General features: G+C 35.1%; 3 protein-coding genes and 2 non-coding genes across 6 annotated transcripts; 1 reads left to right on the forward strand and 4 right to left on the reverse strand.

Moving 5' to 3' along the window:
• Positions 1-676: 676 nt before the first annotated feature.
• tpt1 (tumor protein, translationally-controlled 1) lies at positions 677-5,406 on the reverse strand. The gene is made up of 6 exons (XM_059554252.1): positions 5,255-5,406; positions 4,231-4,304; positions 2,984-3,171; positions 2,551-2,656; positions 1,498-1,614; positions 677-1,128 (listed from the first exon to the last, which is right to left on the reverse strand). Exons 1-6 carry the CDS (start codon positions 5,280-5,282, stop codon positions 1,126-1,128), a joined length of 516 nt encoding a protein of 171 aa, XP_059410235.1. The 5' UTR covers positions 5,283-5,406; the 3' UTR covers positions 677-1,125.
• Positions 1,256-1,387, reverse strand: LOC132144362 (small nucleolar RNA SNORA31). Its single transcript, XR_009434352.1, has one exon. It is a non-coding gene; the product is annotated as a small nucleolar RNA SNORA31 (small nucleolar RNA).
• Positions 2,202-2,271, reverse strand: LOC132144358 (small nucleolar RNA SNORD58). The gene has a single exon (XR_009434349.1). It is a non-coding gene; the product is annotated as a small nucleolar RNA SNORD58 (small nucleolar RNA).
• Positions 5,407-10,018: 4,612 nt separating the features above from the next.
• LOC132143101 (OX-2 membrane glycoprotein-like) lies at positions 10,019-20,560 on the forward strand. 2 transcript variants are annotated; one of them, XM_059553252.1, is made up of 7 exons: positions 10,019-10,085; positions 10,281-10,356; positions 10,993-11,325; positions 12,752-13,081; positions 15,241-15,522; positions 15,638-15,743; positions 20,166-20,560. In XM_059553252.1, the coding sequence occupies exons 1-6, from the start codon at positions 10,047-10,049 to the stop codon at positions 15,724-15,726; spliced, it is 1,149 nt and encodes a 382-aa protein (XP_059409235.1). In that variant the 5' UTR covers positions 10,019-10,046; the 3' UTR covers positions 15,727-15,743; positions 20,166-20,560. The 2 variants fall into 2 exon arrangements, with proteins under 2 accessions (XP_059409235.1, XP_059409236.1); XM_059553253.1 differs by having other exon boundaries at positions 15,668-15,743.
• Positions 20,561-21,134: 574 nt separating this feature from the next.
• Positions 21,135-23,912, reverse strand: LOC132143758 (uncharacterized). The gene is made up of 7 exons (XM_059554266.1): positions 23,663-23,912; positions 23,528-23,585; positions 22,364-22,690; positions 22,215-22,259; positions 21,987-22,130; positions 21,851-21,891; positions 21,135-21,759 (listed from the first exon to the last, which is right to left on the reverse strand). Exons 1-7 carry the CDS (start codon positions 23,663-23,665, stop codon positions 21,670-21,672), a joined length of 708 nt encoding a protein of 235 aa, XP_059410249.1. The 5' UTR covers positions 23,666-23,912; the 3' UTR covers positions 21,135-21,669.
• Positions 23,913-24,508: the final 596 nt, after the last annotated feature.

Here is a 24,508-nt window from a genome sequence, read left to right on the forward strand (position 1 = left end):
GGAAGAGATACCTAAACCCCTGATTTGGCCCATAATGCCACAAAAGGGTGAAAAAATTGGGCTGCATTTGAAAAGTCTCTTCAACTCTTATTTTTGCTTTAAATGTACAGAATATAAGTGAATTCAATTTATGAAATTGCAAATCTTCATTTCGTAATCATCTTTGTGCCATTAGGGCTAGTAGATCAATCCTAATGTGCGTGTATGCTTTATTAGGCTTTTTCTTCCCAAATAGGAGTCTATGGCAGACCTATGAAAACATAGGAAAATTAAAATTGGTGCATTTGGGCAATTGCAAAGTTGGACCAACTTTGGGGTCTCTAGGATAAACTATGTAGTTGTTTTTCCTTCGGTCCATTTCTGCACTAGATTTTTAACATCTTTATTTCCAATTTAGCTTTTTGTTGTATCATTTTTTCTGCATTTAATGTATATAGAAATTTCAGTGAATTTGATTCAAAACCAACATCATTAGTTGGACTGAAAGAAACATTTCATTTCAGCCCATCATTGGGTAATTGTTTGGGCACCTCTGTTGTAAAGCTCACAGTTTACCTCGGAAAAAAGGCTCGTCTCCTTCACACCCAATTAGAATAGTGTCCTTTATCATTTTGTCAACGAGCGGAGCAGCTTACAATAAGACAAGTTAAATAGTTAACACAAGCAAAAACTTAAATTAGCCAGCAGCTTAACTTTATTCAGTAATGGTGCCAAGAAATCCTATACAATCCTCTGATTCAATGTGGAACGGGGAATTACAACTGTACATAATGCTGAAACAAGGAGCTGACATGCACAGCAAATGACAACCCAGAAGTCAACTTCACCTCGATGACGAAGAAATAAAGAAAACCCCCAAAAATACTCAGTTTCTCTTTCCACAACCTTGTCACATTGCGGTTTGGTTTGCTAAAAGTCCTGTTTCTAATTTCATGAAAGGACAGTTCACGTCTTGTCGTAGACGGGCATAACCCAATCAAGAAATGAAAACAGTTGCCTCTTGAAGTTAAAAGAGCCTCTGGTCCTGATGGAAAGGATGAGGGGGAATGCCTGGTTTAATCCATGGGCCCAATCCACCAAGCAGAGGCCAGAATTGGAGGGGTAACTTTAAGATGCTTGGGAAGTTTACTACGATGAGAAAGAACACCACAAAAGAATGAGTTTTACTTCAAGCTAACATTTCATTCAGCAGACCAAGCAATCAATCATCATGCCAATACATTTTTTCAGATGCTTTCAAAAGCTAATGCAGTGGTCCTATTCTCCTCAATTCAATCCTTTCCAGCCACCTTAAAGATGGCCAGAAAACATGAGGAACATTACTGTTGCATCCTTGTGCAAACCCAGAGGCCACCAATTATGGCAACAGGCCTATCAGTGGATGCTAAACAGAGCATGATTTCCTAAACACTGTGTGTGAACCATTTGAGCAGGGCATTCTATACTTTGATATTTATATACCAAAACTCTACTCAAGTACAAAACTCATAAACTTACGCATTTCTCAATCTCCAGACCATCCTTAAAGAAAAGCATGTACGGTGTGACGCCATCCTCACGGAAGTCAAGGAGACCAACAATGCCATCTGGGTTCATGGACTCGCCAATGAAAAACTGTAGGAGGTGGAGAGGAACAACGGTCTTAAAATCACTGCAGACTGATGCAAAAATCTCTTTAGTTTCAATAGAATTCAACTTTAGCAGGAGCATGGGGAAAATTATGAATTTTTTCTTTATAAATTTAGCAATGACTGTACCCAGTCACTCAGGGCAAAAACTTCAGTACCGTATTTTCCTGGACTATAAGTCGCACTTTTTTTTCATAGTTTGGCTGGTCCTGCGACTTATAGTCCGGTGCGACTTATCAAAATTAATTTGACATGAACCGAGAGAAATGAACCAAGAGAAAACATTACCGTCTCCAGCCGCCAGAGGGCGCTCTAATGCTGCTCAGTGCTCTTGTAGTCTACCACTGAAAACAGAGCGCCCTCTCGCGGCTATAGACGGTAATGTTTTCTCTTGTTTTTGGTTCTAAATAAATGCGACTTATACTCAGGTGCGACTTATAGTCCGAAAAATACGGTACTAACATATTGAGTGGCAATTTTGCAACCAATGAAAATTTCTACAAAACGGATTAGAAAATAGTTTTGAAATGCAAAACATGTCTAAAATCAGCTTGCTGTAGCCCATCAAGGATACGTACTCAGAAATGGTTTGTTTTCATCGGTCGTAACCTACAAAGGTGTCCTAAGATGGTCATCATTGTACGTCCATTAGAGGGCTGTCACTTTATCAACCGTTCAAAAGTTTGGGGTCAGTGAGACTTAAAAGAAATCATTTTCATTCAGAAAGGATGCATTAAATGCTGCTCTTTTGAACTATTCTTCAAAGGATTCTTCACAGTAATAAATTATATTAAACCATGTTCAAATAGAAAAGCTGTATTTTTGATTGAAGAGACTTCACCAAGACGTAATCTTACCAATCCCAAACTTTTGAGCATATACAAATGTTACAGTGACCGTTTCACCCATTACTGTAGCCCACCTGAAAGTTTTTGATGTTGCCTAGAATTTTCTTGACCTCAGCCGGTGCGTTAGCCATGAAGGGGTCTACCCTGTCAGGTGCACATTCCTGTAGCTTGGCTTTTACGCTGCATAATGAAAAAAAAAAATTATAAACAACATGTATGGGGTTTTATCTAGTTTGCAAGTTGTCACGTAAAGCAGTTTTAAGTAGAAGTTTTGTAGTCCCCAATTCAATCTCCCAGGCCACTCAAAGGGCAGGCAGAAAGCGCGAGGACATTTAATTTGGCATCTAAACAATCTGAAACCCAGGTGGCCACAATACAAGACTCTGAGCTGTCAATGATGCAAAACTCAAGTCATGACACTAGGAAAATGAACATTCACTATATTTACATTTCAACAAGCATGTTGCAAGGTACAACACACTTCACAATGATAATTTCATGACTTACGCCTTCATGTAGTCCTTGATGTAGGCCGTGTAAGACTTCTTGTCATAGGAGGTCTCCTGAAGTTTGTGGTTGAGGACAATATCTACACCGCTGACAGTGGTAGAATCACAGCCCTCATCCTGAACTTCTGCTGACGCATTGCCACCAATCAGTGCATCGTCTATGTCTCCCTCCGACCTGCTGATCATCTGCAAAACAGAAGCAAAGACTGCTGCTGATATCAGACCTATCACTCAAGGTGAAAACTTCAGTACTAGCATACTGATTGACAACTGTACAACTAATGCCAATATCTGCAGAACAGATTAGAAAATTTTTTACAGACTAGGTTTGGTCTCACAATCAGTTCTGTGGCCCATCAAACGTACATACTCCGAGTATGGTTTGTTTTAATTGGTCGTTGCCTACAAAGGTGTCCTAAGTTTGTCATCGTTATATGTCCATAAGAGGGCCTTTGCTTGTAAAATCAATTAAGATATTAAGTTAAAGGGGTCATATGATGGGATTTAAAGTTCTTTTCGGTGCGTTACAAGCTCTTGGTGCATAAAGATCTGTAAAGTTGCAAAAACTAAAGTCCTGAATCCAAAAATATTCTTTATAAAAGTAAAGAGATAACCACACCTAACAAAATGGCTCATTCTAACACGCCCCCACATGTCTACGTCACTGTGTGGGAAGATTTGCATAACACCGTCCAAATGCTCACTCAAAGAAAGGCGTAAAGTTTATTCTCGCTGTAGTATTGTTGTTGCCACCACCATGTCGTATAGACGCTGTGTGTTTCACGATGAAAGGGAAACTAGAGCTGATCAGTGCAGGTCGCTCAGGAAATGCATCAACTTCGCACTGTGGATCATCAGATCGGCTTTCAACGTGGAAAAAGCAGAGTCCCGCCTGGGGTCATCACATGACGTTGTCACGCTCTGCGTGTTTATGGTTTTAATGTTTTCATCTCTGGCAGTGTTCTGATGGTTAAGGGCACAACACATGTCACATGCTAGAGGTATTCGGCCAATCACAACGCACTTGATAGCTGGCCAATCAGAGCACACCTCGTTTTTCAGACTGATGAGCTTTGTAAAAATCGATGTGTTTTAGAAGGCGGGGCATAGAGGAGAAACAATAATGTACATTATGAGGAAAATGGTTTTATTTTTTACCTTAAAACCAAAAACAATACACCAAATACACAAAATAATGTTCTTATTAGTAACATCATTTGACCCCTTTAAATATAAACCACATACCTTTCCTTCAACTTCGATCATCATTCCATTCTCAGACTCTTTGATCTTGTAGATGTCGGAGAACATCTCATCCCCTGTGGGAAAAATAAAACATACAAGAGAACATTTAGCAATTCCAATAAATCAGATCGTTGGGTTTTGGTTATTTTGGCCCTGAGAGGATTTTTTGAATCATCACACTAATCTAAAACTTACTGACATTGCTAGCACAGGGTGCAACTACATCCACCAAAACATTTTTTTTTTTACTTAAGTGTTTTCAGCACAGGGGTTAATTGACATCAAATGAACAATGCACTAAATCTCTCGCATTTTCGCTTATATTCCCAGTAAGCGGTGTTAATTATTAATTTTTTATAAATATATATATAAGCCGAAATGATGCTCATGAAAATTCCAAACTAGTTCGAAAATGTCGGTTATATTTCAGCCCAACTTTACATTTAAGGGCCTAAGAAAAGATGACTAAGTGAAGAATAATAACGTTAGCGTTAAAGTTAACTGGCCCGACTAGTAACGCCGTTTATCATCTCTCAACTATCTTAGAAATGTAACGTTATATAGAAGAAAAAATTATATAAAAAAAAAAAAAAAAATCACAAAAGTATATAATTTTTAACATAATTTGTAAGAGTATTGGTTTTGAAATGACTAAAGGCACAACTTCTAACCAGCACCAAACTGGCAAACCGGCGTTTTAACTCCACTGCTATCACTCCCATTTACTTGAATATATCCGAACACCTTCATATCCTTCAGTTGTTTTGTCCTAAAATAATTAGTAATGCGAAGACTGTAAGAAATAGTATACATTAATAATCATTTAAGAGCCCAGTGTTGAAACGCGCCTACATGATTTGGAGGCTCGGTTAGCCTCTGTGCTAACTGTTTTCAAGACAGCTAGGCCGCAGATTCGGGATAGACCGGCGGTCCTTTTAAACAATTTCACAACATTTCACGGCAAAAAATATTGGTAAAAACATAACAATCTGGGCCGGACCGTTGTGTTAGGGTCTATTCTCACCGGTGATGATGTCCTTGTAGATGATCATGTTGTTGGATTGTGTGTGGGGTGCGAGGAGGCGAACAGCAGGCCGTGACCTGATCGTGGAGTCAGCTGAAAAAGACCGGTGCCTGCATTCAGACTTTATATATTCGCTCGAAAGCACGAGCGCCCTCTGATGGTCCAACACCAAACCACAACATTACAACTTTTGTAATATTTTTTGTGACCCCACTGTATTTTTTATTTTTTTGGCTTATTAGTCAAATGTATTTTTGGCCTATTTCTTGAGGATAATGTTTAAGATGTTCCCTGTGAATACACATTTGTATTCATATGGCATTATATGACTGGCAAAATATGTTCTATCTCTCTTTTTCTCTCTGGAAATAATAATCAAATTAATTCCAGTAAAGGCCATTTTTGTGTCTGTTTTGTTTTTGGATGAATTGAGATGGAATTAACATCATATAATTGAAATCAATCATACTAAATACTCTTGGTATACAACAGGTCATCTTAACTAAAAAAAGAATTCATGTTAATTTTATCCCTCAAATAAATGATTTTTTCATTCCCTATTCTAAATACTCCCAACATGTTTTTATGGGAGTGATTGATTTCTACTTTTTAATGCATCATTCTCCAGGAAGTGACATCACTACTGGAGGAAAAACAACAACAGAAAGCAGAGACTCACCCTGCAAACAAGCCTGCCATGGCCCTTTACTAAAGGCCCCCAGCGGGCTGCCAGCGCAGGGCCTCTGAGATTTTGCTCACTGACAAAACGTTGGCCCTTTAGTGCTGGCCCTGCAGGACATACCTCACTAGGCCCACACAGGGCTCAACAACAATACATTTCACTATAAATACTTTTTTATAACTTAAGTTTTTGGGGAAAAAATATACATCTGAAATGGATGCAGTCACCAACTAATGTCTGTGTTGTCAAATATGTACAGTAGTCCTTGTACAGTAGTCCAATGGTTTTCAAATGTATTAAATACAAAATAGAAAACATTAAATTCAGATTAATACATCTAACTTAAGACTCTGAAAGGGATGGCGAAGTGATTTTATAGTACATGGCCCTGTTCATTTGCCCCCCGTTCATAGGGATGGTGTTCTTGGGGTCATAGTCAGCGTTACTCTCCCTCCAAACATGGCGAGTCAATTTAATGCCAAAGAGCTAAATTTTGGTCTTATCTGACCACAGCACTTTCTCCCAAGCCTAATCTGAAACATTTAGATGTTCATTGGAAAACTTTAAACGGGTCTGTATTGTACATATGCCTTCTTGAGCAGGGTGACTTTGCTCCTGCTGCAGGATTTCAGTCCATTGCAGTGTAGTGTGTTACCAGTGGTTTGCTTGGTGACTGTGGTCCCAACTGCCTAAAGATCATTAACGGGATGTACTAAGGGAGATGTTCACAGGGCATCTATGTGAAGCTATTTTTTTAATGATGATATATACATATAGTAAGTAAGTGACATGACATTCAGCCAAGTATGGTGACCCATACTCAGAATTCATGCTCTGCATTTAACCCATCCAAAGTGCACACAAACAAACCATGAACACACACCCGAAGCAGTGGGCAGCCATTTATGCTGCGGTGCCCAGGGAGCAGTTGGGGGATTGGTGTCTTGCTCAAGGGCACCTTAGTCATGGTATTGCCGGCCCGAGACTCGAACCCACAACCCTAGGGTTAGGAGTCAAACTCCCTAACCACTCTCTGACCACAAGGCCACGACTATATATATATATATATTAGGGATGGGACGGTATGAAAATTTAATATCACGATTATAGTGACTAAAATTATCACGATTATCAATATTATCACGGTTTTGTTGAAACGAGATGAAAGTGTTCAAAAATAGTTGATGCTCACACTGAAAACATTTCAGCAAATTTTATATTTAATAATCAACAAACAACTAATAAAACAAGCAACTCTATGCACTTAATTTAAAGAAAGATTAAATTCTGTGGCATTTCCTTCCTTACAATGAAAAGTGTAGAAGCATAGAAAAGCATAGAAAAGTCACTGACTTTCGCCATTCCTTCTCGAAAAAAAACAAAAAAAACATTGTGCGCTGCGCTTGCGTCAGACTGTTGCTGGCTGGACATGATTTAATAGTGAGTTATTAAAACCGCGATAATCAAACACGGTTTTAATGATAATTCATTTTTAAACGATATTACTAACCTTCAGCACATTTTATCACGGTTATCAATAAAACCGGTTATCGTCCCATCCCTAATATATATATATATATATATATATATATAGTACAGACCAAAACTTTGGACACTTTCTTATTCAAAGAGTTTTCTTTATTTTCATGACTATTAAAATTGTAGATTCCAACTGAAGGCATCAAAACTATGAATTAACACATGTGGAATTATATATGGAATTATATACATAACAAAAAAGTGTGAAACAACTGAAAATATGTCATATTGTAGGTTCTTCAAAGTAGCCACCTTTTGCTTTGATTACTGCTTTGCACACTCTTGGCATTCTCTTGATGAGCTTCAAGAGGTAGTCACCTGAAATGGTCTTCCAACAGTCTTGAAGGAGTTTCCCGAGAGATGCTTAGCACTTGTTGGCCCTTTTGCCTTCACTCTGCGGTCCAGCTCACCCCTAAACCATCTCGATTGGGTTCAGGTCCAGTGACTGTGGAGGCCAGGTCATCTGGCGCAGCACCCCATCACTCTCCTTCTTGGTCAAATAGCCCTTGATGCCTTCAGTGTGACTCTACAATTTTCATAGTCATGAAAAAAAAAGAAAACTCTTTGAATGAGAAGGTGTGTCCAAACTTTTGGTCTGTACTGTGTATATATATATATATAGGAAATATCAGTTTACATTTCCAAACATTATTTTTGGCATTAATTGTACTAAACCAGTGAGATTTTTCTAACAGCAGCCAATGCTCCACACAGAGATCTGATCTCACCATCATCAGTCTGTCTGGATTGACATGAAGAAACAGAACAAACTGAGATAGACTCAATCCAGAAGAACTGTGGCAATGTCTCCAAGACACTTTAAGAAACCTACCTGCAAAGCTACAGTAGCCTATTGTGAAAAGTTTAATCATAAATATATTTTATTTATTTAATGTTTATAGTTTAGCCTATAATTAAAAAGGCTCAGTGTTTTGTAGTATTGCCTTTCCGGCTTTAAACATAACCCCCAGACAGGACAGACAATTCAAAAATCGGCATGACATTATCAAAATACAATAACTAGCTCCCAGTCTCTCATATAGCATGGCTAATTTTATATTTATCATTTTATGTTTCCAAACATAACCAAAGCATATTTATTCAAATAATATTTATTTTGTAATTGGGTCAGGCAGGCATTTTACCAAAAAAGGAGCTATAGAAATTGGTCAGAAAAGGCTCACATCGCCAGATGTCGCTGTTTACTCGGTCTAGTAATTGCACGCTTCCATGCGCTAAGCGTCACTGGGTCTTTCTAAGCACTGATTACTATGCGTCCCACGACTGCATGCCCAACTTCCTCACTTCCATGCCATTCGTATCCCGAATCTCACACATGCCAGAATAACGCCGAGCCACTGGATCTGCCAGTGCTTGTGTTTTTATAACACCGATGAACGCAGACATGCATTGCAAGGTGAGTCGCTTATTCTAAATATTGTATTAATACTAGTTTCTTAATAAAGGGAAAACCAAACCAGGGGCTGAAGTTTTAAATTATCTTCTTAAGTTTCAAAAATAATAAACAGGTTTTTCCACGTCTATGTATGCATTCTGTCTATTCATACTTAAAAAAAATTACTTTAGTTATGGACCTTTGAGTGTTCTTTCCCCCTTTATATTCTAGCAAAGAAGTTATAAAACTTTAACCTTAAGTGAAATTGTACAATTATTTTATGAAGACTTTATATTTAGAAGATTATTCTTCAAGCTAGATTGTTGATTAACAAATATACTTATTATATCGTTTAACAGATCATGATTTATAGACTGTTATTCAAATCATTACACATTATATAAAAGTTTTTTTATAAAATGTTTAACATGCCTAAAACACGAAACCCCAGAACTGTTAAGCACATTAAACATGATTAATGAATGTTATTATGAAATGTCATGGGGGTTGGGGGATTGTGGACAACTACAGCAACATCAACCAAAAAAAAAAAGGCCCAACCATGATCTTTTGAGGTCAGCAGGGGGGTGTGGCTGCCTGGAAGTATTTGCCATGTGGCCCTAAAATCATCTGCTAGAACCACTCTTTCTGTGGATTTACTGGCAGAGTTAAGCCACAAGTGATTTTAATCATATAGTTTGTGTAAAGGGCAAGGGAAGCTATTTCCTCAAGTTAATGTTAGTCTAGACAATACAGTGGGTGTTTGATGGTACCTAAACTGTTGTTAACGTGCCAGAAAGGTTATAAACCTTGACAGGATGCAGGTGGTTGGAGATTTGGCTTTTCATGCCATAAATACACCTGGCAAATAACAATCACATTTCCAAACAATGCAAACATGCTGAATTGCACTGTTACCACTGAGAATGCCATAAATAGTGATTTGAATCCTCAAATTGCAACACAGACCAGACATGTAGGACAAATATTTTCCTTAAAGTCTGATATGGACTGTATGCTACCAAAAAGAAAATGTATCTTTAGTACACCAGAACAAAAACTTTTTTTGTTGGGCATTTGAATTTATCAAATTTCATCAATATGTTTAATAAAATATTTGATTATTATTATAATTTTTTTTATAACAAAGCAATGTCTGTTGAAGAGCTGAACTGATGTCGTGTGGACTGTCTGCTTTATACAAATCTGTGGCTGTAAGTAACTTGAATTCTCAGGCTTTGTTAGTGCCATATATTTTTTAGACATTTCACACAGTGTAGCAGCAATTAGGGTTACTAGTACTGCCTTGGTTACTCATTGTAATGAACTATAGCATTGTGAAACTTGTTTATGTAGAGTCTGCTTTAATGCACTTTTTTTCTGGTGAAATTAACGAAATGATCTTGCAGGTCAAGATGTGTGGATCTATGTCTGCAATATCTCTGCAAGTCTGGCTGACACTGATGTTGCTCTCTCGACTTCAAGGTGCCTGCTTGTTTCCTTTCTGAGCATTACAGTATCTAAGATCTAGAACAGAATGTGGGTCAATGACATATAATGACCATGAATATAAAATGATAAATCCTCAAACACATGTAGCAGATGGTTCTTAGAAATGTTTTCTTTGTGTTGGATTTATATGGTTTTGATCCACCTTTATTCCATTTTCAAGAAGAGATTAAACTGAGTGCTGTAACCTTTAATGTATTAACATATTTATTTGAGAAAAACAAATTAGAACTGTGAGATATAAAATGTGAATGTGACAAAATAAAAAATAAAAAAGATTAAAGAAGCCTTTTTTTGGTGGTGGAAAAATATGCTTTTTATTTTCATTATGAAAAGGACAGGAAAGCTGTACCATTTTATTCTTTATGGCCCCTATAAAAATAACAAAATTAAGTAAAAAAAAAAAAAATAAGAAAAGAAAATGCTCATCATTGAAGAGGTGGGTTAATTCATTGCATTTTAAATGTATTTTTGAACAAATTAATAGGTATGAATAAAAAAATTACTTAAAACTATTGACCCATGTGCTCTTTCATATCGTTGTTGAATATTTCCTAATATTTACAAAAGGATACCATTTTAAATCGTATCTGTTTGGGCGATATGTCCTAGGTAAGGTCCTTGCTCCGTCTCATCTGCAGGCGATGACTGGACTTCCCTTCATGCTGGCCTGCAATATTACCTTGGAGACAGGAGAGACTTTAAAACAAGTGCTGTGGTTAGACATGACAAATAAAACTATACTACACTATCAGCCTGATAAGTATGGCCACGTCACCCAAGTGGATGGAGTCGAGCTTTCACAGCAAACCGCAGGTCCGCAAGCTCACACCAGCGTCATCACCATCAGAAGAGTCACGCCAGCAAACGAGGGCTGCTACCACTGTCTGTTTGATGTGTACCCAACCGGGCAGCAGAGAGGAAGGACGTGTCTTTCACTGATGGGTGAGGCTTGGTATTCACTTTCAAACTTTCAATCTAAAAATGTTTCTGTGCTCTTGATATTTTTCCACACTGATGATTTGAAAATAGGAATTTAGAAGGAAATATTACTCATCAAGGGGACTGCAAAAGTGTTTAATAGGAAATGCTATTTTTTAGACCTGCACTATGATGGTTTCATGATGAATGGCTGTTATTGGTGGTTATCGCATTGTGCTCACAAAACATTGACAATTAGTTATAAATAGTGCCCCAACAGGAAGTGGTGAGAACCACTTTTCTGCCTAGCCTCTTTTACTTAAAAAACTGACAACAAACTATCACGAAAACCGCAAGACTCTACATCAGATAAAAACTGCCATTGGGTTTCTGATAAGTTCATTTTTATCAGCCTAAGTGAGTGTGGGTTACTGTCACAGTGTCTGGTTTGTGTTCCCTGGGTAACCACTAGATGTCCTCCTTCCCCACGGTGTCTGTCACTTCCTGAACTACATTCCCCACGATCCCTGTCTCTTCATTGCACTCAGCTGTCCCTGGTCATTAATCATTGCACTCAGCCAATTCCCCATTAGCTTTGTCATTTCCCTGTGTATATATACCCTGTATATATACACCTTGTATTATAGTCCTTGTATTTATCACGCCACTCCTGAGTTCTGTATTTGCCCGTTTATTTTGTACCTGTTTTATATTTAATTGCCACCTTGGTTTTGACCCCTGCCTGGACTGATTTGATGTACGGTTTTCCCTTAATTAAAACTTACTGCAATTAGATCTTCTTTTCCTCCGTTCTTGTGTGGATCGTGACAGTTACAACTGAAGGCAATAAACGTATGCTTATTTCTAGTTTCGCGCATTTTCTGAATATCTACAGTACCTGAACATAGTCTTTAAAGGCATAGTTCACCCAAAAGTGAAGATTCTGTTATCATTTACTCACTTTCACGTCTTTCTGAACCTGAATGAGTTTCTTTCTTCTGTGGAACATGAATAAGATATTTGTGAGAAATCAGTCGTTTTTTTCCCCCCATAAAATATTAAGTCAGTGGTCAACAACACTCTTAAAAAATAAAGGTGCTTAAAAGGTTCTTCACAGCGATGCCATAAAATAACCATTTTTTGTTTCCACAAAGAACCATTCTTTCAAAGGTTCTTTAAATAACCATCTCTTTCCTACCTTTTTTGTAATCTGAAGAACCTTCTTTCGCCACAAAGAACCTTTTGTGGAACAAAAAGGTTCTTCAAATGTTCAAGGTTTATAGAACTATTTAGACAAAAAAGTTTCTTCTATGGCAACGTGAAGCACCTTTATTTTAAAGAGTGAAGTATGGTGGAAATAATGACATGATTTAAATTTTTGGGTGAACCATCCAACTTAATAGTTAAAGAGCATGTAAAATCTCTTCACTTTTTTTTGTATTCCTTTCAGCAATGGTGGAAATGATGGCCAATAAAACAGTTGTGAGTGGAAAGCCTGTTGCTCTTTTGTGCAAGTACATTCTCAGTAAGCGAGTCCGGCAGGTTTTATGGAAAAAAACAGCTGAGCAAGGGGACACCACCACTGTTGCTTCTTATGTGAAGAATGACAAACCCATCATCGAAACCCCTTTCAAGGATCGGATCACACTAAGTCCATCACTTGGTCAAACCAAGCTCTCCATACACCGGGCTCAGACAGAGGATGAGGGCTGTTACACCTGCGAGTTCCACACGTATCCAGATGGCATTAAGAGTGCGACAGGTTGTCTGTCAGTTTATGGTGAGTGCTTAGTTTATGGGTAATGACAGTGCTTATAGGCATGTTTATTTGCTTTAAAATTCAAGGGATATTTACCCAAAAGTTAAATGTTATTGTGAAAGTGCATTGCAGACTGACACTTTAGATTTTTTTTTCTTGATTAGTAAAAAAAAAAAAAAAAAAAAGGTGCAGGTACTTAAAAAGCTTGAATGTACCTCTTCTAATATATGTTTCTAATTGCTGAATTAAAGTGAACCTTGATGTTTTATAATACCAAAATGGATGTTACTACAGTAAATAGCACTGCTACAGAATTAAGCTGTGACAGCTAAAAGGTACATAAATCTGACACGTGTAATTTTGCATCAGATCTCACACGTGTGGGTTTGGAACATATCACACGTGTGTAGAATAGAAAACAAATGGAAAATCAATGTGCTTTTTCCATTAGCAAGGTTTGGGTATTTAACAGCCCCCTTGCCTCTCTTCCGGGTGTATTTGTAATAAACTGAAAGATGCAGAGAGGGTGAGAAATTAAAGTGTTTGTCTGTGTGCCGTTCAGGTTTTGCATACAGTGTAAACACTGTCATTAAAAAGTAAAAGTGCAGAAAAGAGAAAAAAAAACCTGAAATAAATACAATTAAGGGAATAGTTAGATCTTTTATGGGGAGGAAGCTCACAATCAGTGAAAGCTGACACTGGTTATAATGCTTGGCGTTGACTTTATGATAGATTGGGAAAAAGGCCAGTGTGATTACTGTGTCTCTGTTCCTCTAGAACAAAGCTCCACTGTGTTTGCTTTCCCTCTGTTGATATTCCCCAAACAGTCTGGCTGTTGTCACCAAAAAGCTAACACAGCCACAGAAGTGGACAGAGCCTCACTCTCCCCTCGTCTAGTCATAGTTTGTCTCTTTCTTATTTGTCTTATCTGACTTATGTCACAGTGTCCCTCTTTGATGGAGTCTGCAGCAGACATGACCTGCGTCTGACGGCTTGTAATCAGCATAACAACACAAGTGCCTTCTGTTGTCTTCTAGCACTTATAATACAACAAAGAAAAGTTCAGCATGACCAATACAGAGGTTGTAATGGACATATACAAAGTTCACATATTTGGCACACTTTTAGACTGTTGTGAGGGTTCCCAACTAAACATTATCTCAGCAACCATCTCTATGGATTTTAAGTCTAAAGATTTAAAAAGTAATCAAAATGTTAAAATTATGACTGTAAATTGAATGTGTTAATTTACTGCAATTGCTGATGGAATTAGCAGATAATAAAGATTTGAATGCATCTGCAAAATAAGAAATTTGATTTCACTTTGAAAGCACTTTGATATGGAACACAAACAAATTAAAGATAGATATGGGTTTCATTTGTCAGTAGGACAAAGTGATATTTTAGTATCATTGAGATTTAGTATTTATTAATATTTAGATTTAGCTTTCTTAAGTTATGCAGTATTCTTTTTATTTTAAAGTTTTAGTAAAACAATCTTTTGCATGTTTTTTTTATTTTATTTTTTTAATGTCTATATATTTTTTTAAATAAATTTCTTACTTCAGTTTGTTTCAGTTATTTTAGTACACCAAGTTAAACCAATAATAAAAAAGTGGTGTCAACTAGCTGAAATAATACAAAAAACTACACCTTATTTTAAGGACCAGTTCTTTTATTAACTATTACCTGCACATTTTGCCTCAGTAAACTACTAATTTGCAACTTATCAATAGTTATTAAGGTTGTTAAGTTCAGGTATGGTGAGTAAGGGATCTAAAATGTGGTAATGTGGAATAAGGCATTAATATGTGCTTTATAAATACTAACAAACAGTCAATATGCTAGAAATATGCATGATAGTAAGCAACTAGTAATAGTGAGAATTGGTCCCTAAACTAACATGTCCCACATACGCAAAATTATTATTTTTAAGCTTTAAGTACTACTTTTAAACAATACTGTACTATTAAAACCACCTTTCAAAATGTCTATTCCGTGTTTCTGTGTGATTTAGTTATTTGGGGCAGATTTCCAGAAAATACACTGATAAGTGATTAATGTAATTAATTAAGTGTCATATCGTGAAATTAAAATTTAGTCATGAAACTGATTTAGTCATATTTACAAATATTTACACTTAAAAAAATTACATAAGGAACTTCCTGTCATTTTCCTAGTCCTACCCAAACCTGAGGCCAGTTACATCACCGTATCGCAGGGCATTGTTGAGGCGAACTGCTCAGCTGTATCACGTCCTGCAGCAGAGATCTCCTGGAATGTGGAGGGTCATAATCAAACTCTGGGCCCTGCCGTCACATCATTGTATCATTTAGGGGACGGCACCACCATGGTGGTCAGTTCCATTGAAATGCAGACTGAGCTTCTGGATGATAAACTTGTGAAGTGTGAAGTTCGTCACCAAGGCCTTGAGTCTGCCATCTATGTGTCTCTGAATAAATGTGAGTGAAACTTACTCAATTCAATGTTTTTGTCCTGTTATGTTCTGGTTTTGTTTGTAGACTGTTTTGAATATTTGATTTATTTAGTTAATATGTGTGTGTTTTATTATTGCAGCCAGGAACGTCCATGTCATTCTCATTTCAGCCAGCTGTGTGGCCCTTGTGCTGCTCATTTGTCTGTGTATCTGTCTGAAGAGATGCTAACTTCATCTGCTGATATGGTCAGTAGGTCCACTCATATCATGTCTCACATTTATTTAATGCAGAATTTTTCAGTGCTGAATGTTTCAGTGTATGAAATGCAGAAAATTCGGGCATGCACAATTTTTATAGTAATTTACAAATTAGTTATAAATGTTAAAAAAAAGGCTGTTGGATCCATGCCTTTATGTTTTAAGTACACATACAAGAATATAGACGTTTGTGTGCAAGAATAAACACAGGAAGAAGAATAAGTTTACTTTGGCTAAACTAATGTTTGACGGGGTGAAGCAACAATTTACACATTACTGTGTTGAAATTAAAATCAAGCTTTTCATTTATTTTTGAGGGAAAGAAGTATTTCAGTCCACCATGTTAAAATATCTGACCCATACACAAATGTAATATGTGTGTATGTACATATTAGATTTCCACATATGAAATATGGGTAACACTTTAGAATAGGGATTTCTTATTCACTATTAACGATGACTTTTCCCTCAAAAAATTCATAATTTGGTGCTTATTAATATTTAGTAAGGTAGTTGTTAAGTTTAGGTATTGGGTAGGATTAGGGATGTAGAATAAGGTCATGTAGACTTAGGATTTAATATGTGCTTAATTATTACTAATAAATGGCTAATTGTCTAGTAATATGCATGCTAATAAGCAACTAATAATAGTTGCTTAACTAATAGTTAAGAGACCCTAAAATAAAGTGTTACAGAAATATGCTGTATTATGATGTAAAAACATTTTTGAAGATTATAAGAAATTTTAACAGTTTTATATATGACATCTAGTCCTTATAGTTATGTAGGTTTATGTGTTCACACTTTATTTTAAGGTTCAATTCTCGCTATTAACAAACAATTAACTACTACTTTTGCCTCCTAATCTTCTGCTTATTTATATTTAGTAACGTACAGTAGTTGTTTAGGTATTATAAGTATTATAAGTTTAGGTATTAGGAATGTAAAATATGGTTGTGTAGAATATGTGCTTTATAAGTACTAATAAACAGCCAATATGTTAATAACATGCATGATAGTAAGCAACTAGTTAATAGTGCGAACTGGTCCCTATACTAAAGTGTTACTGTTTATGTATGTGTAAATATGAAAGACATACATGTATTTAATAAATGTATTACAAAAACATAACATACAGGTTTTTAATATGTTGTTTTAATGAAGTTACATATATAAAATAAAACGTGGTTGTAACATGATGTCAAAAAAATCATAATATAGACATTATTAACATTTGTACATATACAAATCTACTATGGGGATTTTATATATGTTATAAACTACATTATATCTACCCAGTGAATTTAATTATGTATGAAAATGATATTGCCATATATGTTACATATATGGTAATATCACTCTTGACAGGCCAGCATGTCGTGTAACATTTCCACAGGTAAATAGTACAATAATATAACATGTAATTTATAAAATTAGTATAATATAATATAATATAATATAATATAATATAATATAATATAATATAATATAATATAATATAATATAATATAATATAATATAATATAATATGTCAATACTTTGTACATTTTAGATTTTACGATGTAATTTAGATTTACAGTTGTAGATGTGATATATTGTGTTTCACTCTGTTAAGTTAAAGTTACTTAAGTTAAAGACTGCACTTTTGTTAATAAATAGCCCAGATGCATTTTACACAGGAGATGATGAAAACAGCTACTGGAGAAATGTATAGCCAGAAATAGAAAGAGAGAGATACCAGAATGACTCACTAATCTCTCTTCTTTATCCAAGTCATCCTTCCTGCTTCATTCTCTTCAATGTTCCTCTCATAGAATCTGCAGGTCACCTGAGACGGCCAAAAGAAAAAAAAAATCATATTAGTTTTAAATTAAAAACAATGCAGCTAAATTTGGGGAATGAACAAAGGGCCTCAGACCCATCATACAGGAAGTCAAATCATTCTGTTCAGGTTGTGTTCATTAAGTTATTCTCTTATAGCTCATTACTGCACTAAACTCATGACTTATAATCAGTGAAGTGCTCCTAGATGTGATTGCTGGTTTAAATTTTATTTCATAAAAAATATGGTGGTGGATGAGGAGATACCCCCCTGACAATGTAAGCATTTTGAGTGCCTAGAAAAGCGCTATATAAATGTAATTAATTATTATTATTATAATTATAAAAAGTAACTAAAATAAGTAATTTAGTAAGGACTTAAATAAATTTTTGTTGTCAGATAAAATGTAAAAAGTAGTATAGTTACAAGGGTTTTAGTGAAACCAAAGTCAACGGTATATTACATTTATACAGAGCCCCGTTTATGTAGAGAACCACAGGAAGCCTAAGGTGTTACCACTTCCTGTCTCTTGCAAGAAGCCCATTTTATACCATAACTGTTTAATATTTACAATGCTTCTTCAAGGAAACAATGAAGTGTGATGATGAACAAAAAATCAATATAAATTGCCATTGCAACTATTTTTACTCCAATGATGGAAATGATTTATGAATGAAACAGGAAATAAATGGAAGGGACATCACTTATTCATCAGCTTGATTAAAATATGAAAAGTGGATGTTAAATACCAGAATGGAGTGAGAATGTAGATTATAAAGATTATAAAGAAAACCTTTTTCTTTTCAATAACAAGCTCTGATGAATCCTTCACAGTAAGTGGATTGGAGAAATAACTTGGCCCTTTAGAAATTAATGTAACATTCCATTTGACCCAAAACTGTATTGCTGTTCCTTAAATGTTGAGTGACTCATTTATCTGATGTTTCTAGAGGAGGATGAGCTCCTTCAGTTGAGCCTGGTTCTTCCCAAGATTATTCTCCCTCTTCACATAAACATCTTTACTGAGCTTTTCTTTGCTACCATCATCTTTCACTTGCTTCCCAAGGACATTAAGGCAATAATGTCTCTATACACCTGCTTTGAAACTTTTTTTTTCACCATTGGAATCTATTTTAAGTGTTTTTTAACCCAGTGTATTTTGCAGAGCTGTTCATACATTGAATTCTGTGAACAGTGGAAACATTGTGGCTCTGTGGTGTTTGTCAAAACACTGCTGTGTGTGAGCCGTTAACCTCTCGCTCAATCATTTGAGCTCAACTATTTGTTCTAACTTTTTTATTCCAGAATTTACTAGTTTATTTTTAACCCCTGTAACATTTAGAAAAATAAATATAATTTAACAAAATAATTTAATTGTATAACAGACCACAAATATATTCTATAAATATACATGCCCATGTTTATGCGCTAGTGTTCCCAGTTAAAGGCCTATTACAAAAGACTAATTGAATACAACCTTTTTTCTTCTTTTTTTTTTCTCTCTCTCACTTAAAACAATATTGTGAGAGGGAAAACAATCCAGATTTTCATGTTGTAAGCACCACAGGATATAAGGAAATGGTCACATCTGCTTGAACAAAATGATTGAAATTTTTAATTCATCATAATTTTTTTTAAATATGTGATATAATGAAATAAAACTAACTTTTTGTTACCATGTAAGACGTAGATGACGGAAGCATGAGGATGTACCACATAGTAGAAATTAACCCAGGCAGCGAGCCTGTCCTCCAACAAAAAACGACCATATAGGTCGTTTGTGCAAGCACCTTATTACGACCTATATTTAAGTTTTAAAGTTAAGCGCCATCTAGCGGGCATAAAAATAATGACAGTATCGCGTTGCGTCTGTCGTCATGAAATCATTACCAATCAAAACGCACGTTTATTCAAATGCAATGTGTGGACTTTTTACACAGATTTCACAGTATTTCCTACATATTTTACTAGGTGGCTTATTCGTTCGAATGACCACCTAACCCCACCCCTAAACCTAACCCTCACAGAAATCATGCTAAGTTATGATTATTGAGTATATACATTTTACGTGCACATCCGTTCCCTGGGATTGAACCCATGATAGCATGATTACATATCAAGGTATAACGCAATAATCTAACAACTGATCTACATGAAACGCAAATCAGAGTGCAAATAAAAGAGTACAAAACATTAATATGAAAACGTCCTGTTGTCGATAGGGGCGCAATTGTAGTATATGCTCTGATGGGTCGTAATTCAGGGATTTGGACAAACGACCTATACGAGCGTATTGGTTGGAGTACAGATTGCAGGCAGCAGTAGTTTTAAGCTGTAAAAGTCATTTATTTTTAACTCTGTTTCAATATTGATGCAGTCTCGTGTGAAAAAAGCCTCAACTGGAATAATAAAGAAACATTGTTCATCACTCAACTCGGCCCTGTATCAACTCAAGATGGAGAACATGAAATAAAACATTAGCTGTAGGAGCTGGAGGATTATATTGAACACTCATTGTTAAAAAATGCTTTTGCTGCCTAATTATAGGATATTAAAACATTTATATTTCTTGTCTTTTCTTTCTTCAGGCTGACTGAAATGAAAGGAACTGCTGCTATAGTTCAGATTTTCACCTTGACCAAACAACAGTGTTCCTTCTGTCTTTCCTTCTGATGAATCTGAGTCAACGTCTTCTAATATAACTGATATTCAGTGTAACAGTATAAAAACAAACATGTTATCACAACACTTTCAACACTAAATGCCTTATTTATTATAGACTGTATAGTTTAGTGAGGCATTTTTTCTTAGTGCAGCTGTACTGAATCATGCTCTTTAAATTGACCAAAATATAAGCAGACTTTTATTATCTGAATTCTGCCATTCTGTAACCATAGAAAAGTCATAGCTTTACTGATGTTTTGATGTGTGTAATAAAATAACAGAGTTTTATCAGGGGAACTCCTTCAGACATGAGAACATATATGTTCTTTTGTGTCAAGTTATTGTCGTCATGTTTGAAATAAAGTGATTAAAGTATGACAGACATTTTTCCACTAGATGGAAGTGAACTCATAGTTAAAAACATTTAGCCCACCCTCTTCATTCTGAAATTATATATTTCCATTCCCCTTCACACCTCTTTGTGTGTTATGTGTTTTAAAGAAGTTCTCTGAAATCCCTCAAATAATGAAGTAAAGATGCACTTTGTTCTCTTAAACTGTGTGACATTGTCAGACATAAGATATTGTATTTAATTTTGCGTTGTTAAAAGATAATAAGGTTAGTCAAAGGTCTACACCATGTTTTGATCCACCCACTCTAATAATAATAACAATGTACCAGGTCTACAGCAAAGTTCATAAAACATTAAACAGTTAAATATATATAACTAATAATTCCTTATCAGTTTCATATCTTTATACATATCTCTTTTTGAAATCATTGTTTTGCCCATCTTATGTATTATATATGCTTTATTTATATATATATATATATATATATATATATATCAATATTTAAACAAAACAGGGTAGTATACATAGTGTTTTGTGATGTTTAAGAAGAATTTATTAAAGAAAAATGTATTAATCAGCAAATCACAAAAACAATGGCACAATATTTCTGAAGCAACTATGGAGTAATGCTTTCCACAGTTGGTCATATTAATACTTCTAAAGTAATCTGAACTGCAAGATATTAACCGGATTTCTGAAGCATTACAGTAACTTAACAGTAACTTAATCTTTACATTGAACATTAATAACTGAATGACGAAAAAACAAACAAACGGACAGAAAAAAAAAAGATCTCTTCACATCGACTGATGATTCAGAAGCATATTAAATAACATTCTGTTCTTCTGATGCTGTTCTGCATCAGTGCACAGCTGCACTGTACAAAACTGTCTCTGGGGCCGTACCCTTTATGAAGGTTTAGTACGTATGTATGTTTAAAGTACTAATGTGTACCTATGAAGTAGATGTACCATAAGGGTAAACAGGGTACAAAGATGTACAGTTTAGCTTTTGTAACTTAGGGCATCACCCCAGTGACAGCTTTGTACCTTTTTTTCTTTGAAAGCATAGTTTCTTAAAAATGGTATACAACAGAAGTCAGCACGTCTGAGTTCAGATAGAGATAGGGAGGAAGAAGCAGGCCTTTTTTGTGTGTTTCCATGTACTGTGGAAGTGAAAACAGCATTTATAAATAAATAAATAGCTTCAACAGATACGATAAAAAGTTCCACAGACATATTTAAAACAAAACATACCTGATTTTTATTTGCCATATATTTTCTTGGAGACTTTCTCCCTAAAATATTTCATAGGATTAAGCAAGGAAACACAAAACTAGTATCATTTATAAAAGCAACTGTTATGTTTAGTTAAAACACTCAAATAACTCACCTTGGCGTCTACAGATATAAAGAAATGATATGATCATAACTATGAAGACCAGCCCCACTATTCCACTGCAGATGTATACAAAATACCAAAACCACTGCAGACCATCGTTTGGAGGTGTATTTAGATCATGTACTGTTGTAGGTACTTTAGGAGAACATATTAAAGAGATGTAGAAATTATACATAAAAACTTGACAATAATATCATGTTGTAAAGGTCATGTCCTTACTTGTGTTATTGTGAGTGAGTGAAAACTCTTCATTCATATTATCAGCTGAAAATATAATAAAATGTCTTAGTGAAGACATTTAGTAATGTTTTACAATTTGTAATCAACAAAGTGTGAATATTATTAATTCTAATGATAATGTCTCTTACCTGTCACAGTCACATTAATAGCATGGCCTATAGACATGTCGCCTTCTTTACATCTGTAGAAACCAGCATCCTCCATTGAGATGTTCAGGAAAACCAGGAAAGCCATCCCTTCCTGTTCTGTGATGTTCTTCCACTCAGTTCTGATGTGATTTGAATCATTTAAAGCTTTACAGTCCTCTCCAAAGAGTTTGCACCATGAGACTCTTGGTTTCCTTTGACATCCATGTAGAGTTACAGAACAGTTTATCTTCAACACGCTCATAACAGGAGCTAGAAACACTGTGTTTCGTGGCACTCTGATCAATGAACGACAATTCATCTCAGACCCTAAAGGAATGAAGAAAAAATATAGGTCAAGAAAAATAGCAGAGTAAATTTTTTATATATCAGGTCTTTAGATAGCTGCATTGACATCATCAACTAAATTAAACTTTTTGAGACCATAAGCAGAATTTTCATACAATCCTGAAAAAAGGTTTTTGATACTGTTATTTAAACTACAAATAATATTTAGTGGTATAAACATTAATAGGACAACTTTATAGAACAAATAAAGAACAAATCTCAAGTTTGTGTGTTTGTACAACACCTCAGCCTATACATCTATGATAAATTCTTTAGATGTTTTATTTTTATTTTCATAGAGGTGGTTTAACATTTCTTAGTAACCGTGCATCACACCCAATAGTGTAATGCAGCACATTAATGTTTGAGGCTTTACCTTTGCTTATTCTATGCTTTTGGACAAAGTCAATGGTTATTCACCTAAATTAACTTGATTTAAGATGAATTAGATAATTATTCAAATGTAAGTATACAGAGGTATCTAAAACATACATGGAAATTCTGTTATTCAAATTTATAAGCAAACATTTACCAGGATGTATATTATAAATAAATGTAATAATATATAATCATTTTCTATAAAACTATTACATGTCAGTGATTTTTTTTTCTTCAATACGACAAACAGCAAAACTTTTCCAAGGTCAGGTACTACTCATAAAACCCATATATCTCATAAAACATTATCTGCTATATGCATTGCACACATGCCGTGGCATCACATTTCAAACTTATACCATAGTACATACCATCATACACATTTAGGAATATATATCTGACTGACATCAGTCAGTCTATAGGGCAGATCTGAATACTCACCGTTCTTGGTGCTGCTGGCAGTGACACACATCAATATCACAATAGTGGCCAGTATAATCTAGAAGAAAGAGTTGCTTAATGTTGAAGGTCTTTTTATCAGAAAATGCATATTAAAAATCTAATATAATCTCTTACCATCTCTGTTTCTCTTTTCTTGTACTTCTTGACTTGAATCTTCAAATCCTTGAATCACAGGTGCTTTTCACCTGCGTTGTTTCTCATCAAATTCTTTTTATTTGTTCAGCTTTGTGTCTGTGTCCGTTTTCTGAGGGTTGTTCTTCTTAGTTTGTCTTCTTTCGTCATTGACAGTGTCAAACCTCATCTCGTGTGTCTGTAGTGGTTTCAGGTTCTCTGAATGTTGTCCAGGGTGGCTGAACCTTCATGCAAATACTGAAAATAAAAAGGATCAAGAAACAGTTGTCAATTTAGCAGTTTTGTTGCTATTTTGGTAACTTTGGTTCCCTACAATATAGAACATTTTTCTTTCCTAAAAGCACCCAGCAACTTGCTATTTAATTTAATTTAATCAATAAAAAGACATTTCCTGTAACCCTACAACACAACAAAATGCAAAGCATGATTAAAAATCAAGGTAAAATAACTGTGAAATTATTTCATATTGACACAGTAAATATGCCCAATGCAAATAATAGTTTATAACAATAATAATAATTATTATTATATTAACTAACTAAAAATATACTTCTTAAAACTATATCCTATTGTGTAGTTTTACTATTTATTATGAAAATACATTCAATGTAAAAAAAAAATACATTCAATGTAAGAACATGTAACTTCAATAATTCAATGTTGTGTTTATACTACTACAAATAATATGTTTATATTATTTTTATGAACACATCTAAATTAACATATTTTAAATAAACATTTTCGCTGAGATGCTAGTAACTCTGAGTAAATTCATGCAATGACACGATTTTACCAATTTCATGTTGGTACATAATGACATTATTTTGT

This window comes from Carassius carassius, chromosome 7 (genome assembly GCF_963082965.1).
Source record: "Carassius carassius chromosome 7, fCarCar2.1, whole genome shotgun sequence".
Taxonomy (NCBI): domain Eukaryota; kingdom Metazoa; phylum Chordata; class Actinopteri; order Cypriniformes; family Cyprinidae; genus Carassius; species Carassius carassius.

What these genes read in the sequence shown, in the direction of transcription:
- LOC132143101 (XM_059553252.1), top strand. Translation starts at nt 10,047, where the DNA reads ATGTCGTGTGGACTGTCTGCTTTATACAAATCTGTGGCT. An exon ending in CTTTATACAAATCTGTGGCT is followed by an intron (nt 10,086 to 10,280) that starts GTAAGTAACTTG and finishes ATGATCTTGCAG; the next exon opens with GTCAAGATGTGTGGATCTAT. An exon ending in GTTGCTCTCTCGACTTCAAG is followed by an intron (nt 10,357 to 10,992) that starts GTGCCTGCTTGT and finishes GATATGTCCTAG; the next exon opens with GTAAGGTCCTTGCTCCGTCT.
- tpt1 (XM_059554252.1), bottom strand. Translation starts at nt 5,282, where the DNA reads ATGATCATCTACAAGGACATCATCACCG. An exon ending in TGATCGAAGTTGAAGGAAAG is followed by an intron (nt 3,172 to 4,230) that starts GTATGTGGTTTA and finishes TCTGTTTTGCAG; the next exon opens with ATGATCAGCAGGTCGGAGGG. An exon ending in ATCAAGGACTACATGAAGGC is followed by an intron (nt 2,657 to 2,983) that starts GTAAGTCATGAA and finishes TTCATTATGCAG; the next exon opens with CGTAAAAGCCAAGCTACAGG.
- LOC132143758 (XM_059554266.1), bottom strand. An exon ending in TATTAATGTGACTGTGACAG is followed by an intron (nt 22,260 to 22,363) that starts GTAAGAGACATT and finishes TTATATTTTCAG; the next exon opens with CTGATAATATGAATGAAGAG. An exon ending in ATATGGCAAATAAAAATCAG is followed by an intron (nt 21,760 to 21,850) that starts GTATGTTTTGTT and finishes TCACTTCCACAG; the next exon opens with TACATGGAAACACACAAAAA.